Here is an 18,417-nt window from a genome sequence, read left to right on the forward strand (position 1 = left end):
GGATATGAGCATCTTTCCATGATGGGAATAACTTCCATAGTGGAGATATTTCCATCATGGTGAAATGTTGGTGGGGAGTCCGCTGGATGTGTGTGGGGGCCAATAGCCTACCGCTCCAGGCGTGCGATTGCTGCCTGTATATACAAAGGTGATTGTCTTGTTAGGGAGTCTGGACTCCGACCACATCCACTGCATCAGCCTCTACGAGGCCTGTCGACTCGCCAAGGGAAGCTCCTGAGATACACTCTCGGTCGAGGCTGCTAGCCACAGCTCTGTTCACGGCTGGTGCTGTGGCTCTACATAACTTCCCTGAAGGAATAGTCACTTTCCTCGCCACACTCGAGGACCCGTCTGTGGGAGCCTCTCTGGCCATCGCGATCGCCATCCATAACATACCAGAAGGCAAGTTGCCCATACGTCGTCCTGGCCATCCTCGAGCGTCTCCAGGTATTGCTGTGGCCTCTCCGGTGTTGAAGGCCACTGGTAGCAAGAAGCAGGCCTTATTCTGGACGCTTATCTCGGCCCTCGCCGAGCCCCTGGGAGGTGGGTATCAACGATAGAGGAGCCTCTGGTATGGTATTATTAGGCATCCTGGCATGGTTGATCCTTGGTGAGATGATTAATGATGTAACTATCGCTGTAATGTTCGCCCTCACAGCCGGGATAATGGTGAGTTACACAATGGCGTATCGAAGTGAGATCCCCTCCAGGCATACATCGCTATAATCAAACTCCAATTCTCCGCCTCTTACTTCGATCCGACCAACCGATGGGCCGGTGGTGGCTTCCTTCTAGGGACAGCTATCATGGCAACATCCTTAGTCTTGTTTCGTACATGAACATTACACTTTTTGTAGCTGGGATCGGCATACCACTCCTGATCATTTCTGTTACCCAATCTCGGTATCGAATCTAAAACAGTTCGAAATTCTCATACCATACGAGTCGCACAGCTTCAGCTGTATACTGGGGAGCAGTTACTTTGTCAACCAATGTAACATTGCGTTATAGATACAGGGGACCGCTCTGTGTGGCGAGAGTTGGGTCTAGTCTCACTCATGCGTCATTCCCGACCTGCTGAGACAATTGCTCTTACGGATGCTTTCATACTGGTTGATCGGTAGCAAGGCGGTTCCGCGCGATGGAACCCAATAGCACCAAGAGAAGACAAAGAAGAACTTCAATGTTCGAGCTGCTCGAACGCTCTCTCCGAACGCTTAGTTGGAGATTAGTCTGACAGGGACTGACTCTGACCGTCCATTTGGTCGTAGGCAGTTCTGTATTCGCCGTCTAGTTGTATTTTTGGGGTTTATAATGATATGGCACTTTAGAGGCCAGGTTGGACCATGATCGAACATATGAGCTCAGATATTGTACGCGGATGTTCACTCCACAAATCTTGTAGATAGATGTGACCAGTTTCGATGTTTTTGCCGTTCATTCCACATTTCGCGGCCACCGTTGGTGCTCATCCTGAAGATGAGGACCAATGATACCAAGATGGTCGGACATGAGTATCAATAGGACCAAGATGGTCGAACATGAGTATCAAGAGGACCAAGATGGTCGGACGTGATTATCAATAGGACCAGGATGGTCGGACATGAGTATCAATAGGATCAAGATGGTCGGACATGATTATCAATAGGACCAAGATGGTCGGACATGAGTATCAATAGGACCAAGATGGTCGGACATGATTATCAATAGGACCAAGATGGTCGGACATGATTATCAATAGGACCAAGATGGTCGGACATGAGTATCAATAGGACCAAGATGGTCGGACATGAGTATCAATAGTACCAAGATGGTCGGACACGAGTATCAATAGGACCAAGATGGTCGGACATGAGTATCAATAGGACCAGGGTGGTCGGACATGAGTATCAGTAGGACCAAGATGGTCGGACATGATTATCAATAGGACCAGGGTGGTCGGACATGAGTATCAATAGGACCAAGATGGTCGGATATGAGTATCAATAGGACCAAGATGGTCGGATATGAGTATCAATAGGACCAAGATGGTCGGACATGAGTATCAATAGGACCAAGATGGTCGGACATGAGTATCAATAGGACCAGGGTGGTCGGACATGAGTATCAGTAGGACCAAGATGGTCGGACATGATTATCAATAGGACCAGGGTGGTCGGACATGAGTATCAATAGGACCAAGATGGTCGGATATGAGTATCAATAGGACCAAGATGGTCGGATATGAGTATCAATAGGACCAAGATGGTCGGACATGAGTATCAATAGGACCAAGATGGTCGGACATGAGTATCAATAGGACCAAGATGGTCGGACATGAGTATCAATAGGACCAAGATGGTCGGACAATTTCTTGGCGCGCGCTATCTGTTTTGCGCTGACGATTCCTGCATTGTTGATTTGAAGTGGCAGTCGCTCTTATTCTCTCTGGGTATCGATTTAACCTTAGTTGCTGATGAGTTATGAGACTGAGTACCACCAGGGTTGCTCTCAGGGGTAGCTACGACGGGTGTTGGTTTTATATCTATGCCTATTGATCTCCACAATCACATGTTCATGGCGGTATCCCTCTCATCTACGTCCGAGGTCCTAGGCTGTGTGAATAGTAGATCTGTGAGACCAATAGCGGATGGACTATCATTCTGAAACATTCCCTACTCTGCTAGCTCTAGTGAGGACCATGCCTTTTTGATGGGAAGTCTACTGTATTTGCTAGCTACTCTGCTATGCATGGTTACAGTCATGAGATGCTGGTCCTCGTACCTAGCCCGATGCCGGCTCTGGAACGAGTAGCCGAAAATGCCATGCGTGGAATCGCCAGTGGCGATTCGCCACAGACGAACGAAGAGAACTCTAGCTGTTGCCTCGACGCCTGAAAGGTCCTCTGAAGGTTTGGTTATCGAAGGAGATTCTCACGGCGTAGTTCCAGCGGCTATGGCACAGCAGGAGCTCAGTGATGGGGTCTTCGATCATACTGATACCGTTACAGAGGGGGTGGGTATCGATCCCGAGGCTCCTTTCCGGAACGAGTTCCGACCAGGGCTAGGCTTCTCAGAGATGTCGCCCAATCGTAATATATCTGCCATAGAGGCGGCACATGCAGAGACCGCCTACCATCAGCTACAGCTCGTCAAAGTTTCCCTGCTCTTTATCTCCTCATTTTTCTAGGGGGCATGCTCACCGCACTGTCCAGGATTCATCGATGGAGCGGTCGCATTAGCAGTTCATCCCGTGCCTAAGGGCGCATCAGCGTGTTGCTATCTACGTAGAGCGGTGGCCTTCATGTTATATATCAGCGATTACACAGCGCCCAATGGTACCGTGGTATAGTGCTGATGCTGGTGAACTGTTCGTTACAGCGTATTGGTCTCCTGGGGAGTTCATCATTGGCATTTCCATCATGACAATCTCACAGGTTTTGAGTAGGACTTAGTCCATGTCCCATCGTCCACTGTTGTAATCACGTTGTTGTCATGCTTTTGGTGTGTTGGGTGCACATGGCTGGGTCATCGCCCTACTGTAGTGAATATCCTGTAATGGAGTGCGTAGTCCCCCCGGGCTCAGCTTTCCCCTCGTCGGATGGGTCCAGAATGGAAAGCATGGAAGCTGAGGACCCACGGATCACTCTATTGAGGCCCTTTGCGGTCGCTGAGTCTACGTAGGCTGGTGGTGTAGAGAAGTTCCGGAACATATGTTGTAGGTTTGTGCAACTGACGCGACAGGAGAAGCACGCTGAAGCTGTTGCCGTCCTCGAGGCTGTTCTTAATGAGGAGCACCTTACGGTACGACCACTGGCTTGTCTCTGAGCAATTCTTAGTCCCACCATCAGGTGCAACGGATGCGCCCGTGTCTTCTGGCGTCGCTGTTTGAGCGTCTCTGCATAGGGTACAACACAGTAGCCCTCCATTTGGTAATGAGGTTGGTCTGACTAGTCGCAATCATCCTTTTTGTTGGTAGCTTCAAGCTGGCGAGACGGACGAGGCACTAGGGGTCTTCAATAAGGCTGAGGCCGTCACTGCCCTGGCCAATGTGAGTGGAAAATTAGGGATGTCGTTGCAGCAGTCTTTTTGCTGTGCAGCATCACATCACCCGAGGGGCGAGGTTGATCTTGCGAGCGGTAACATACAACAACCTCGGCTGTTTCTATAAGACTCTCGGCAAGCTGCATACGGCCCTCGGGTACCTCAAGAAGGCCCTTTTGATAGAGGCGCGGGAACAGCTCTCGGCAACACCTGCAGTGGCAGAAGCTTTTGCCTTTGTAATTTCCTGTGTAGAGATGCGGGGTTGGTTCTAAGGTGGTGGTCCCTTCAGAACCCATCGACGACCCATACGAACATGTGCGCCTTGTTATCGGAAATGGGTGATCACCAGCAAGCAGTGGTAAGAAGCTGAAATGTAGGACTCCTTAGGGAGGTCATGCTTATTATGCTCGCTAGGTCCATGCTAAGGCAGCTTTGATGTTACTAAAGCAGCAACGAGCGGTTTACCTTTCTAAGCAGCCGCTAGAGGGCATGACAGGTAAGGCCGCTATTGATGGGGATGTCGTCGCAATAGGTGGGAAGTATGGTCGTGATTACTCTGTAGGAGTTAGATTTTATGACTTGCTAGATTATTGCGAGTTGTACTAAATGCTCGTCTTGGTCAGACCTCTCTGAAGGCGAAGCTTCTGCCGCCATGCCGGCCGGTCCCAAGCCATTGATATGTACAGCTTTCTTCAACCTAGGATGCGAGTAGTACTCGGGGCAACTGCCACTTCCGGGATATGAGGAGCAGATACGAGCATCTACGCAAGGAAGGCGATGCTATGGAGGCTTATATGAGGGCCTACGAGTTCGCCCTTGATGAGTTAGGCCTTGACCATTCACTGGTAATAGCATTAGTGCATAGTAAAGATGGTGGGAGTAGTCGATGGTGTGGTAGGTACATCAGATTCAGACCTGCTTGAAGCAGCTAGCGCAGAGACGGTTTCCCGCGTTGGAAGCGCCATCCTCTCAGTAGACGTCAATGGGTGGGTTAGCATGAATAATGCGGTTGTCCATAGCATGGTGTTTTGCGTTGACAACAACAGTGAAAACCTCACGAGAGGAAGTTATTCGTAGTGATAGTCGTCCTTATTCAGCAATAGTAGGGTAGCATTATAGGACTCCCATACAAGTTTTCAATTGTTAACCATAGTAGATGTTGAATGAGTCTTCGGCTGGAGGGGATAGTGAAGAGCCAGTCCCTGATGACAATATAGAATACGTGCTCCTCAATAAGCCGGAATGCTATGTCTATAATGTGCCCCCATCGACTAGGGGGCGGGGGCATAAGGCTGGCGAGTGGACCAACTGTATTTGGCGTGGCCGACTGCAGGTAGCTGCGAAGGTGAGATATCACAGAAGTGTGGAAGGAGTGGTAGGCGCGTTGTTCAGGGTGCAGTACTTGTGATAAAGTTTGTCGATGCGAGTACTGGAGGTCTCTTTGCGGCTTGTCCGATCGCCCCGAATACGCCTATTGATAAAGTGGTGGAACGGACGGTTGATTCTAGCCGGTAATATATACAGCCTCTAAGTTCACCACGATGGCTGTTGTCAGGTACTTTGTATTACGACTGAGCGATGGTTCGGGTCATCACGCTTATCTGGGGGTCGGATTTGAGGATCGCAACGATGCATTTGACTTCAACGCGTGAGGGCCGGCATGTTGAGGTGGTCTGAACTGCGCGCTGCAGGTGCCTGTATGATTTCGATCGCCAGCGGTCTCAGATGGGACCGAGTAGTGTACCCACGCCCGGAGCTGCTGGCCAGAAGGATCTGATTGTCAGTACCAACATTAATTCCCTCCCGGTATTGTGCCCGACTTCAGAACCCTCTGCGTGAGAAGGCCCGGCAGGGTGAGGGTAAAGTGACTGTTCGACTGAAGGGAATGAGTACTACACATCAGCGCGCGGCTGGAGCATCCCCAGCCACTGCCCAGCAGGTAGTGCTCACGAGCTTATCGTCGTTCGCATGCTGTCATTTAGGGGCCCTCGACAACAGGGGCGAGTGATGGTTCGGAAGGGCCCGACCTGGGCAGCTTCCTTCCCCCGCCCCCCATGGCTGGACGAAGTCGTCATGGCGGCAGTCACCGTAGTAGAAGGTAGCAGCATACTAGCTAGGGGATGTGTGTATCTCTGCTTCCTTATAGGGCACCTGCATCGGGCACCTCCCATGGATCCGTACAAGTGTCCACTGTGGATGATCTCCTTGATTTCAACGCCAGTGGTCCGCCGACCCAGGGCCCTCCCGCCCAACAGGAACCTCCGCTTGATGGGAACCTGGAAGCTCCGAATGCGGCACCTAATCCATACACACAGCCTGTCCCAGGGTATGCCCTTCCTCCACAGGGCACGATGGCTTCCCCCTATATTGGGCAGCCGGGGTATGCGTATCCTCCGATGCAGGGCGCGCCTGTGGGTGGGCCGCAGTCAGTAGCAGCAGCAGCAGCTCCTCAGCTCGCGATGCCATCTCAAGGGCAGTACAGTGTACCCGTCCCTCAACCTTTGCAAGCAGCCGGAAATCCACCACCCGTACAGGTCGATTCGGCTATGTCGGATCAGCAGGCCCAACAGGGGATGAGCCCGGCGGCACCTGCTCCAGTGGGTGAGGCTAGTGACACAGTACCCGATCGAGCAGCAGCTGATCCTGATAGCAGTCATAGTGAAGTGGCGATAGGAAAGCAGGACAGTGGTGATGCATCCGGCCAACAGGAGAAGGCAGGGGATAGTATTGGTAGTGTGCCGCAGTTCGCTGAGAACGCGCATAACACGCAAACGCAGAGGGATGCGACCGACAGCAACTCGGTAGGGCTCGGTGTAAGAATGTGGCGCTCTCTACTGTGCGGTTTTATGTTAGCCGCAACTTCCACCTGACGAGAACCCCCAACAATGACTCGTCCGTTCGTGGGCCTCTCCCGCTCATGAATGGAGTTCACCGTCGCGTAACCGAGACTTCCCTTCTGTCTGTTTTTATCCGAGGGATGCGTTGTGTTTGGAAATATGGATGACCAATACAGTGTCTCAAGGAGCATCAAGTCTTGTCGCCCCCAACGGCAATGGTATTCAAATGTCGTATGTGTAGCGAGGACCCTTGTGCGGCACTCTTTGGTAAACGTGGAATGGCCGAGACGCCCAAGTAGGCCGATGCCCATCAGTCTCAGGCCCCTCCTGCTCATCATCATCATCATCATCATCATTTCAGGCGCCAAGAGCAAAGGACCCGTAGCGAGAGACGTGCTGTGCATAATTTCCAAGCACGCGACGAGCAAGCTTTGAAGGCTCTTGTTAAGTACGCCCTTCTAGGTTGGCAGTTTGGGTAGCTCACCCGATGTTGGCTATCAGGTCGTGGGAACAGTACGTCCATCCGAGAGCTAGAGAGTTCTTCCAAACTCATGATAGGCTCACCGACTCCTTATTGTCAATCGCTAAGAATATCCACTACACTGAGGACCCTATTCTGGTGAGTCATTTATCAAAGTCTTTAGTCATACTTCTGTACTGTAGGGTGGCGACTCGTGCGTTTATTGGTATGGAGATGTGACCAAGGATTTGCCCGAGCAAGCAGCTCTTCGTCTAGTCAAGCCCGGCGAGGTGAGTCAACTACCTGCGATCGATGCTTCGCATTGTTGTTGTTATCGGTAGGATGTGGAATCTGTCACGTATGTTAATCGTCTCCTGGCATTCATATTCGCCACAGACGAGAGTTTCGAGAAGCTCATGCGTCTCCCCAAGGAGCCTTTCAAAATGGTAAGGGAAGTGTATTGCCAACACTAGGCGCTTCCCGCAGTTGAAAACGGCTCTCCTTGATACCTTCTAGCACGTTATTGTCCTCTTGCAGGTATGCGGTGACCAACTCTGCGTTAACCTCAAGCACATAGGAGCTGAGCCTTCCTACAGATGATTAATATGATTCTCAATGTTCGAAAAACCATAACGACTATCGCCGGTAGCCCGCGGTTGGGTCAATCCCCACTCGGCTCTAATAATTCCAGGGTTCACCGGCCTGTCTTACTATCTCTTCTCCTGCTATCGTACTTCCCCGGCTACTCCTGTTAGAGTCGCGGGTTGTGAATGTCACTAAAATCGCCGCTTCTATCACCATATTTGCCCGGTATCTGTTACTGTGATGGTCTGTGGTATGCATAGCACACCTCTAGACTGTCATCAGTCGATCCTCTCGAACGAATTACGATAAGTATTACAATCCTGCCTTGGTTTGGTGTTAAGAGTTGGACAGCAGTTCGAGTGGTATGCTGTTCTCGACACAGTTCCTCGACTAAGCCGGGACTAGTAGTCCCCGCTATTTATGCGGTACATGTCTCCTACTCACTTCGTTGCTTCCCTTTCCTTTATGACATTGTCAGGCCCGACCCCAATAATATCTCTCTATGAAGTCTTCTTATGTCTCTGTGACAAGTTGTCTCAAGCGAGCTGTTGTCAGTGACAATAGGCTTAGTTGGCCGACCTTCCCTCGTAGCTCCTAGTATTCATCTCCCGCTGATGGACCTCCATTCCTTGACCAGTACCATGTCTACCTGCAATGGCGTCCTTGGATGGCCCCTCGATGGGCTCGACACACTGCTCCTGCGTGTCCCCGAACATAAACCCCCCCCCTCTTTTCTCTCTCACCAGTGTCATTCCCTCACCGTCTACGCAATTCTCAAACGGGCTTTTGACGCTGTAGGCCCTGGACTAGTCGATGGGGTACGCTACTGCTCGTTGTCTAGGTTTACTTCTCATCGGTAGATAGCCTTCATATTTCAAATTCGGTCAGATAGAATCATAACAGGTTCAATGCCTTAGTAGCCCAATGCTCTAGCCGGCCCTGTACGTAGACTCGGGCCTTTCATCGCTTCCTTCTCCTCCCCTCCGTTGGTCGTCTTCCTTATTGTCTCCTTTCCTGCTGTGGATTGTGTAATTCACCACAGAAATGTTTACCGATGTGGTCGACCTTAGCAAATTCCCGTCCATTTTTTCAAGACTAGTGGTTCTGACAGGTACGAGTGCCTCCTTATGGCTCTGAAGGTCGATTTTCCTCGCGATGACCCACAGCTATCCAGTGCTGGAGCTTAGCTTTGGCGATGATGGACAGGACTCTTCTGAGGAATGTGCATCTTCTCTTTATTGTTGTTGTTTTCCATTTCAGTTGCGGCTGACAGTAGTCTGGTAGTCTCTATACAATTGGCAGGGGCGAGTGTAGCATCCCTGCGACACCTTGAATCACCCAAGCGTATCTTCTTTCTGTAATCTCATCGCAAGCGTCACTGTTCACCCCGGATGTGAGTGATGATGACGACTAGAGAGTCCGACAAGAGCTGTCAGCTTTCTCACAGAACCGGTCCAGACGTCTTTGTTCTCGTTGCCACCTAGGCGCGTATCTGACGCGATCGGAGGTGCAAAAGGCTCCAAGTTGGAGACCTGAGGCTTTAGTCTTGCCATATGGCTGCTTCCTGGGCATCTTTTTCCACCTCGGTGAGACTAGCTTGCGGAAGAATACACCATGTTCATGAGCTCTCATTGAATAACCAGTAATCGCTTTCCGCCTCAAGAGACACTCTGTGCTCATCAAGCCTCGGAGGTGTTAATGCAGCAGCACTGCTGCTTTCACGCTTCTACGGCTCGCATACGAAGGAACTGGCCCCTTCGATCATCCTTATAGCAAACTACCCATAAGTTATGGGCCATAACGGGTATACCCAGTAGAAATGAATTCACATCGCAGCAGGTTCGTTCAACAGCTATGTATTCGGTCGTCCTTCTGATAGGCTGGGATTGAACCGATGTCAGAATGTGGGACCAGAGGTACACGATACGCCACGTATCATACGCGAAGAGCATAGCAGATTTGGTTTGCCAACTATCACTGATGTTGGTGTCTCGTTCGAACTATCGAGGGATATCGTAGGGTTTCAGCAGAGCACTTGGCGCTATACTACTACTGTTGAGTCTCAACGATACGGACAGTTAACCATAGACGGCAGTCCTTTCTGGGCAGTGTTGCTATGTTTACTTCATTTTAGGTTCATCGTGCTCGTCGATAAATTTGCTTGCTCCGACAAGAAGCGAATTGACATCCATTTATTCCATGGTCTTTTCCAGCATCATTTGTCCAGATAGCGTCGTTCACTGTTTCCAATTCTGCCTCATTGACGATCATTGTTGTGTTCGAGGGGTGTGGGACGAAGCAGCTACTGTGGGGCCGACGATCAGCATCAATGGTGCACAGTACCTCATCGCTGTGACTTGGTCGGCAACTCAGTCGTACGCTTCGATACTGAAAACGTTGGACGGGGAGGGACTTCTTCCGGTGGACTAAGGATGTTAACAACGAATCGTTGTCAACGATGTTGTGTTTGATAGTTCACTAGGGAGATGGGGATCATAGTTGCCTCCCGACCTCAATAGGCTCGCACTCATTTCACTCCGAGTGATCATAGCTCGCTATCGTGCTTCTTGACATGTTTGCTATGCTTTTCTAAGGCTCTCTGTGGTCGTCGTCGTCGTCGAGAGTGTACCACTAGTCGGAGCAGTGGCCTAAGCAGATCCGCTGGGAATATCAAGTTCGAGCTTCCAGGCGGCGAGGGAGGAGATAGACCCGGCAGAGAAGGACGATGGTATTGCCAGTATTTGAAGCTTCGAATCACCCACCGATAACGCCCAGTCTGCGCGCAAGGGCGGAGCGAAGCGCGGAACATTATGACATTTTCATACAATGATTGAAAATGGTGATTCGGTCTGCCGCACCGCTCCGCCATTTAGGAACTGCAAGAGAGCAAGTAAGGCGATCCTTTTCGAGTCGGTCACTGCATGGGCGCTCATCAAGCCGTAGTTCGTGTGCTTCAACGGTATCATTCGTCTCGAAACCTGTTTAAAATGAGTGTACCACTATCGGTTTACCCTATAGGCAAAAAATCCGCTCGAAAATACGTTTTTCCACCATATGGCGTAAAATCGACAGAAATTGCGTGCGGGTGATTGTGAATGTTGGTCTCGTACGAACACTATTGGCAGATCGTTTCAGGCGCTTCCTTCTTACCTCTTCTCTCGATAAATTGACCGGAAGTCTTCATGTCGCCTGTTGGGAAACTACCTACCCAACCACAGGTAACCCCTACCGCCTGGTCGTGCTTCTTTACTGCTTCCTGTGAGCCTCCGGACGTCTTCAAAGTCTCAGCTACGATCCTCTGCCCCTTCCTGTTGGCAATCGTTGTGGTTCTGTCGTGGAATGAGTTATCTCCAATGATGTAACTCTGTTCTCGTCGCTCGCGTGGATTGCTCATGAGCCACAGTCTCGTCGCCTATTTTGCCTCTTCGTGGCGCGCTCAGTCCATCCATCTGCCGACTCGGGTTCGATACCGGCATACTGTTTCCTTGTGCTCGCGAAATATTCTCTCATTCATCTCCGCCCAGGTATCTGCATCCACCCTCATCAATGAGGAGCCCTTGCCACCGCTCGATCCCGAACTCGGCGTTCTGGCGCTCGAGTGGGCCCCCGACCTCGCTGAGATCCTCCGCCGATACGATCCCGACTGGGATAAGGATATGATCGAGTTTGCCTTCAGCTATTGGAGTGGTAGGAAGAAGTCTCCCCTACGCCGTAGTCTTTTCACGCGCCTGGAAAATATCACCGACGATGACTCTTACGTCACCGTGTCGGGTTTATCTACATTACGAGCTCCGTCTCTGTTGGGAAGAGCACAGGTTCCTTTTCAGCCGAAATCGAGAAGGTGAAGGCTCGACAAGGTGACCGTATCGCGTGCCGCATGAATGGGCTATTGAAGGTCTCAGAAGATTCCGACTCTATATGGTAATCAGTATCGTAGCGTCCGATAGATTGACGTGTGACTGCTTTTAGGGACGTTGCCAGTGTCGTGCGCACCCAGAATAAAGGCCGAAACGCCTATCTCTTGTTGTTGCACTTTGAAAAGGACGGTGTTTTCGAAGAGGTTAGGAGCAAGAATCCCGACTTGCAGTACACAGATGACGCGGTATGGATAGGTGAGTTGAAAGGAGGTGGATGTAGATGGTGCCTTCCATTGTCGTTGATGATGCTCAGGTTTTACTAAGAGCCGCCGTGACTCGTACATTATTCTCGACGACTGGTTTCGGAAGAAGAAGGATATCAAAGCGGTAAGCCGAAAAAATGCGTGATTTAGTCCGTTTGAGGTGTTTTTTCACGCACGTTGTTGTAGGTGGACCCGAGAGTTTATCGTCAGTGGTTGGATACTCGGGAGGAGGTGGAACCAGAGCCGAAGCCGAAATCAAGTAGTAGCCCTTGGCACGAGGTCTGCTGGGGGCACGGAGCGTTTTAGGTAAGTCTTCCATTCCGACCACACCCTTGAGCGGAGCTAGTATGGTCAACCACCATCCGTCTATTACCTTCGACTCCTTCAAGAAAGCGGAGGAATTAGGGAAGCAGGCCGCACAGCTTGACGGCGATACTGGGGTGAGGCCGCAGGCTTGGATATTCAATAATGCCTTCACCGGGGATCGAACCTGTGCCCTGATCGTCTCCATTTTTAGACTCCAGCCAGTGGACGGCGGAAGCGTAATTCAGTGATTGAGGCTGAGCAGAGGATGCAGCTGCAGGCCCAGCATAAGGAGTTGAATAAGAAACTACGGCAAGAGGTACAACAACAACGAAGCGAGGCGAAGAAGAGGAAATCTAGTACGAATGCTGCTCACAATGTCTGCTCCACATCCCCGGTCGTTTTTCAGCTGTTGCATCACAATCGTCTACTCCAGTCAGCAACATGGTCGTGGCCGCAGTAGAAGGCCCTGAGGCGGAGAAGAATACTCCGGTGGAGACCCCACCGAGGAAGAAGAGGGGACGGCCACCTAAGAATGCTGCCTCGTCTACTGCCAAGCGGAGGAAGACTGAGAGTCCGTCGATGGAGCCGGTAGCCGAAGTAGAACCAAAGACACCAGTAAAGAAAAGTAGGTGTGCTCATGCTCTGTTTGAATTGGTAGTGAATTCCCACAGGTGTTATTGTTGCAGAGAATACAGAGTCTGCAAGCAGCGGTAGTCCTCCACCACCATCCACGCCTGGAGGAAGCGATGACGAAGGGAGCGCCAGACGGCATAGTAGACGGCGTCGGGGGCACATGGATGCCGCTGAGGCCTATAGGTTAGCTGCCTGCCAGGGACTGGTAGATACCAATCCCTACGATCAATGGGTAGGAGGCTCGCATGCCGGCATGCCCCGCACCTCGTATTGTGTAGGTACATGATGCAGCTGAGGCACAGCAGAGCCGGATAGTGCACGAGGAGGTAGGTGGTTTTTTTGTTATAAGGACTGCAAGGGAGTTCCTCTCGGTAGGCTGAGCATGACCACATGCTTGTCGAAGAGGAGAGAAAGAGTGATGCCGCAGCGGCAGAGGAGGATGAGGAGGCACGCAAGAGGGAGGTAGAGGAGAAGCAAAGGGAACTGAAGGAGAAACAGCAGAGAAGCTCGACTGAAGCTGAGATAAAGCCCATAGGAAGGACACAGTGGGGATAGGCGACAGCACTTAGTCGCTATGCATGGATATCAGTATGGGAAATGTGCACTGGCCAACTACACGTGTTGGTGACAATTCTGGGGAAATTTAGTGAACTCTCGTTGGTTTCTGTACACTTCTACCCGAATTCGCATATTAGCTCCTATATTCGATGAGGAAATTCTTGAGCTCAGCCGAGGAGAGCAAACATATATTCCAAAAGTGAATTATTGTTAGGAAAGGATCGTAGAGCATGTGCTGCAGATGGAGCATAACAAGGCTGTTGGGGACTCGAAGGCTGATAGTGTACGGGTACGAGGCCTCTTATTACTGCAAAGCCCGATATTTTATGCAACTCTCCCACTGTTAATTTATTTTCAGAGAGACGCAGCGTCCGGCATCATCAGAATTAGAGCAAAGCCAAGTCCGGTAGCCTCTTCGACCCTCATTCCAGGAGAGGACAAGGTGAGAACGTCAGGCTTCCATCCTGGTGTATGAGAGACAGCAGGTAACTGTTGGGGGGGGACCGAGCTCCTCCTCCTCCTCGTCGTCGTCATCATCACAAGAGATCGTACAGGCCGCAGAAGAGGCAGTTCGTGGGGTGGAGGAAGTGGTAAGCAGTAGTGCCTTTCGAGAGCTTATGGCTGTCTCCCTAGTCGCCGTCCCCGAGCGAGGCTCCGACTCCATCGATATCTAGCGGGTATCATGATGATGATGAGGCTGTAGAGAGTGAGCCGAGTGGGGAGGAGGAGGAGGAGGAGGCCAGCGACTATGAGGAGGGTAGCCGATCATATGGTGACTGAGTGGTGACTGTCGCGGTTCAGATATCGTCACTGTTGGACGGAAGTCACGAGCAGCCAAACGCTCGACTACCACGGACAAAGCGGCAACATCTAAGTAGGGAAGGAGTCTCTCCCTATGCCGTAGTTGAGTATACCATTATGCAGGCCCAAACGACGACGAGGTCCACTGCTCGGCTCTAGTTCGAAGCGACGAAGCGTAAGATTTGGAAATAATACTCGGCAATAGAGAGTGTGTGTGCTTTCAGTCTACCGGCAGCCCCTCTGGCAATGTGGATGAGCCCAAGTCCCCAGGGGGTCTCTTTAGGTGAGTCCCTCAGAAATGGTCCTCTCACGTGGGGAGATCTGTTGTTAGTCCTGGTGGCGATGGTGCTGCTAGTAATGTAAACCCGCGCAAGCTGTATAGGGAGAAGGCCGCTGGGGGCTTCCGGAAACTGTTTGAGGCAGGGGATGTTGCCGCCGCCGCTGATGAGGAGTGAGTTGTGATTAAATGATGCTGCTTGGGGAGGCACAGCATGGTCAGGTCTAAGGAAGGAAGGTGTCGCAAGTGGGCTATTGAGTTGGAGAATACCCTGTTCGTTACGACGGGAGGAAAGAACGGCGAGACTGGTTGGCGGAAGTACGTCGGCGAGCCTTGACTTGATTGTAGCGCTGTGGAGGATGCTGCTATCAGATACCTTGAGGCGATGAAGAGGCTAGTTCCAATTATTAAGGAGACTCAGTCTAGAGAGAAACACCGTCATCTAAAGAAAGCGGATGATGCAGAGCAAGCACCTCCTTTTCTCACCCGTCCCATTGGCATCACTGGGCTCCTTCTAAGGGGTCGGCTCTCTGTGGATCAGGTAGGGCAGTAACGGCTGTTGAGGTTGCTGATAGCGATTGCATTTCAGTTGGCGTCGAAGCATTGTACTAGCGAGTGGCTACAGGAGATGATCGGATGGGACGACCGCCTCTTGGAGGACCCTACCTCGGACAATCGTGTGAAGCCGATCCAAGGCCTGAGGGGAATATTGGTAGGAATAGCAGCCTCTTCGTCGTGCATGAGCTTACCTTTACTTGGTAGTTGAAAGAATGTGTGGATCCGTCGAAAGGCCTCATACACCCCGGCAAACGGTCGGCCATGCAGGTGAGTGATGGTTGGAGGGGTCTTCTCCCGTTATGGTGTCTTATAGTGCCACTTGTGGAGCTATGCCCTAGAGCACGAGATGCATGCCTCAAGCAGCGACCCGGTATCCTACCGGCATGCGGTAGGAAGGTCTTCCACTATGACAAGGCGCTGTACTTATTTTGTCGTCTTAGATTGGCGCTTTGGTGCGGAAACTGCGGGAGCTCGAGTCGAAGTCGTTACCAGCGTTCCGCCTACTTCATAGTAATAAGATCACCTGTAAAGAGTTGGCGTCCACCCCGGCTGAGACCATCGTTTCGGAGCATGCTCCTCCCAATCGGAAATCAACAGGAGCTAGTAGCGGCGGGAGCACCCCAGGAGGAGGCAGCAGCCCTAAAGCGACGTCCCCAACAGAGAACACCTCCTCTGCTGTCCCCTTACGGTCCACTCCGACGGCTCATGCAGCGGAGCCCGACCTCTATGATGATCTTGCCGTAGATAGCGGCCTACCTAAGCCGTCTACTAGTAGTAAGACGAGTTATTGTAGGGAGAGGTATCTGAGATACGGATGTTAGGTGAGCCTACCAGTGTGTCGTTGAAGCGAGTTGCATCGGCGTTATTGACCGCTGAGGAGGAGCTTGAAGAATCGGCACCTGACTTCGCTCCTGCGCCCATGATAGTGATGGATGATGATGACGATGAGAGCGGAGCCGGCGAGGATGACGATGATGATGACGAGGAAGGTAGGTCGCTGTGGTCGTCGGGTTATGAAGTGATGGTTCTCCTCCTCGCTCAGGGAGTGGGGAGGAGGGTGATGGCGATCGGTCTCGAGAACCAGGTCATTCACCTCCCGTGGTCAGCGAGGGGACGTGGGTGGCCCTATAGGGCCTCTCTATGTGATCATAGGCCTGTAACATTGCCGTGTTGTTTGCTTTTCTTAACACCATTAGCCTGCATTTCTCTTTGTACCAAATTCGATGACAATAGAATACAATAATAACCCCTCGCTATCACTACTTCTGCTGCTGCTGCCGCTGAGAGGGAGGAGGAGGAGAGTCTTGGTATCTACTACAGAGGGAACATCTGAGTTACATTGTTGGCTGCTGCTAGTGATCATCATCATAGTAGTAGAATATCTTAAGGCCGCCTCTGTTGGGTTAGTCAGGTCAATGACTGTAGGGTATTTCTCATTGCCTCTAATACGCCTATGTCGATGCCCGCGGCCGAAAGTGAACTTTACGATAAGAAATGGACGATTGGGGTAATAGTGGGAGAAGGAGTGGCACCTCATAGACGTGGGTGCTCCTGCATCAAAGGAATGGTATCGGTAGTTTGCTCCGTCTGGAAGGAGTGCCTGCAAAAATACCAAGTGCTTACATGCTGATGAGCCTGATGGGAAGAAGATACCTAAAGGCACATTGAGGATCGGGAGGAAGTAGCGAATAGTGGAGATTGTGGTATTCACCTGAGACGACGGTGGTTGATGATGACAGGTTCCCCTCGCCCTTCGACCCGGATGCTGTGGCCATCAATTGGTTCCATTATGACTGCATGTTCGACCAATTCACGAGGGCTCGCAAGGGGACACAGGTAACAACGGGTCTCCATCACGCTAGTAGTGTGCCTCGCTCGCAGATTATCGAGAGCGGCGATGATATGGACGGTTGGGATGATTTGCCGGCCGACGCCAAGGTGCTTCCGCTGATGGCTGGATTGTTAGATCTTGGTGGTGACGGTGGTCAGGTCATCATAGAGAAGTGTATCAAAAATGAGCATCATCAAGCACCAGCACCAAAAGAGAGTCCCTCGAAGAAGCGTGCTGCAGCGAAGCATTCAAAACAGGGCTCTAAGGTGAGTCTAGGCTGATACTTGGGAGGAGATTTTTCAGTGGTAGACTCCCCATTTGGAGAAGAAGGGCTCGAAGACGCCTGTGAAAAAGACGGTGGAGAAGAAGCCTGGCGAGAAGAAGAGGCGGTCTTCAGTTGGAACGGAGAATCGACGAGATAAAGGCCGCATCATGATGTTGTAAAGTTCCCATAGCGGATAACATTCAACTATTAACGAATAATATTTTGACAAGTAGATGAGTGCCATATGCAGCGGCAAGGTATTATTTCTGTGCATCATCTCGTTGTCGTTGTGTTCAAGTAAGTTGCTCCCAGGGTGAGGTGGAGAACCGAAGAAACTGTGCTCCTCTCGTTTGATCGGTCCACTATTAGGGCACATAATGCGGAATTTCCATCAGTCGCCATAGCATGAGTAACGAACAACTCCACGAACTATGCTCAAGAGGAGTTGGTGAATTACTGGAGTTATCCTCCTCTCTCCGGCCAAGCTGAGTGAGACCTTAGTGATCGAAACCGAATACTGCGAGAGGGAAGACTCAGCAGAAGCAAACGAGCTTACTCGGTTGTTGCTCAGCAGTAGAAGATCCATCGGGTCACCTTCAAATAAGAGGGGATAACTACAGATGTGCGATCGATCTGGCTACTGGATAGACCCGTTGTCGTTGGGGGTTTGCACGTGTACAGGCCCAGTAGGGTGAGATCAGTGATGATCAAATTTGGCAGTCTTGCATTACATGTGTCTGAGCATCCCAACACTAGAACCGACCTCGTGGTGACTGTCACCAACATCAGAGAGTGTGCCATGGATGCCTCCCGAATCTTGGGTTGAAGCTCAGCACGCGGCTAAGCCCCCAGAGAGAGCGATTGCCTAGGCCTGTGGACCGTTTGCTTATGTGGAGACACTAGCGCCTTCACGATTAGCTCTGCCAACTCCAGCACGATGATCCTCACTATTGTGGAAGCTCCTCAAGGGGCTGTACGCTCCCTTCTTTCGTGTCCCTGGCCGTTAATGCAACAGCGTTGAGGCCAAGCCAGGAAGTCGCGAGTCGCAACTTGCGGTGAGACGAATGCAGGCCCAGGCAGAATACCCTCGAGGACCCACCAAGCACGCATGCTGCTCTATGAGCAGCGGCAATGTTAATTCTTTATATAACACTCTCACTAACA

At 51.3% G+C, this 18,417-nt stretch overlaps 5 protein-coding genes across 5 annotated transcripts in view; all 5 read left to right on the forward strand.

Moving 5' to 3' along the window:
- Positions 1-960, forward strand: part of Pmar_PMAR010943 (integral membrane protein, putative) — a 5,104-nt gene extending 4,144 nt beyond the window's left edge. The window contains 3 exons of the mRNA XM_002766916.1: positions 448-543; positions 587-669; positions 711-960. Coding sequence (XP_002766962.1) covers positions 448-543; positions 587-669; positions 711-839 — 308 coding nt within the window. The 3' untranslated portion in view covers positions 840-960. The remainder of the gene's footprint in view (positions 1-447; positions 544-586; positions 670-710) is intronic.
- A 2,576-nt stretch (positions 961-3,536) lies between these two features.
- Positions 3,537-4,998, forward strand: Pmar_PMAR010944 (hypothetical protein; the record flags this gene model as incomplete). The annotated part of the gene is made up of 10 exons (XM_002766918.1): positions 3,537-3,658; positions 3,701-3,782; positions 3,830-3,910; positions 3,958-4,029; positions 4,079-4,258; positions 4,312-4,380; positions 4,437-4,518; positions 4,646-4,730; positions 4,774-4,867; positions 4,921-4,998. The coding sequence occupies 10 exons, from the start codon at positions 3,537-3,539 to the stop codon at positions 4,996-4,998; spliced, it is 945 nt and encodes a 314-aa protein (XP_002766964.1).
- Positions 4,999-5,158: 160 nt separating this feature from the next.
- On the forward strand, positions 5,159-6,967 carry Pmar_PMAR010945 (Adaptin ear-binding coat-associated protein, putative). Its single transcript, XM_002766919.1, has 8 exons — positions 5,159-5,367; positions 5,415-5,533; positions 5,578-5,670; positions 5,714-5,801; positions 5,848-5,961; positions 6,005-6,120; positions 6,169-6,823; positions 6,876-6,967. The coding sequence occupies exons 1-8, from the start codon at positions 5,179-5,181 to the stop codon at positions 6,909-6,911; spliced, it is 1,410 nt and encodes a 469-aa protein (XP_002766965.1). The 5' UTR covers positions 5,159-5,178; the 3' UTR covers positions 6,912-6,967.
- Positions 6,968-7,033: 66 nt separating this feature from the next.
- Pmar_PMAR010946 (conserved hypothetical protein) lies at positions 7,034-8,222 on the forward strand. The gene is made up of 6 exons (XM_002766920.1): positions 7,034-7,154; positions 7,221-7,307; positions 7,361-7,478; positions 7,523-7,609; positions 7,661-7,765; positions 7,857-8,222. Exons 1-6 carry the CDS (start codon positions 7,075-7,077, stop codon positions 7,917-7,919), a joined length of 540 nt encoding a protein of 179 aa, XP_002766966.1. The 5' UTR covers positions 7,034-7,074; the 3' UTR covers positions 7,920-8,222.
- A 2,864-nt stretch (positions 8,223-11,086) lies between these two features.
- Positions 11,087-16,542, forward strand: Pmar_PMAR010947 (conserved hypothetical protein; the record flags this gene model as incomplete). Its single annotated transcript, XM_002766921.1, has 27 exons — positions 11,087-11,122; positions 11,429-11,591; positions 11,732-11,825; positions 11,874-12,016; positions 12,075-12,148; positions 12,211-12,283; positions 12,331-12,464; positions 12,542-12,686; positions 12,737-12,955; positions 13,002-13,195; positions 13,242-13,289; positions 13,339-13,508; positions 13,741-13,810; positions 13,880-13,963; positions 14,155-14,278; positions 14,323-14,395; positions 14,446-14,497; positions 14,547-14,605; positions 14,654-14,773; positions 14,822-14,917; positions 14,972-15,140; positions 15,189-15,311; positions 15,362-15,424; positions 15,471-15,545; positions 15,598-15,931; positions 15,979-16,146; positions 16,200-16,542. 27 exons carry the CDS (start codon positions 11,087-11,089, stop codon positions 16,286-16,288), a joined length of 3,192 nt encoding a protein of 1,063 aa, XP_002766967.1. The 3' UTR covers positions 16,289-16,542.
- Positions 16,543-18,417: the final 1,875 nt, after the last annotated feature.

The sequence above is a fragment of the Perkinsus marinus genome (genome assembly GCF_000006405.1).
Source record: "Perkinsus marinus ATCC 50983 genomic scaffold scf_1104296971434, whole genome shotgun sequence".
Classification (NCBI taxonomy): Eukaryota; Perkinsozoa; order Perkinsida; family Perkinsidae; genus Perkinsus; species Perkinsus marinus.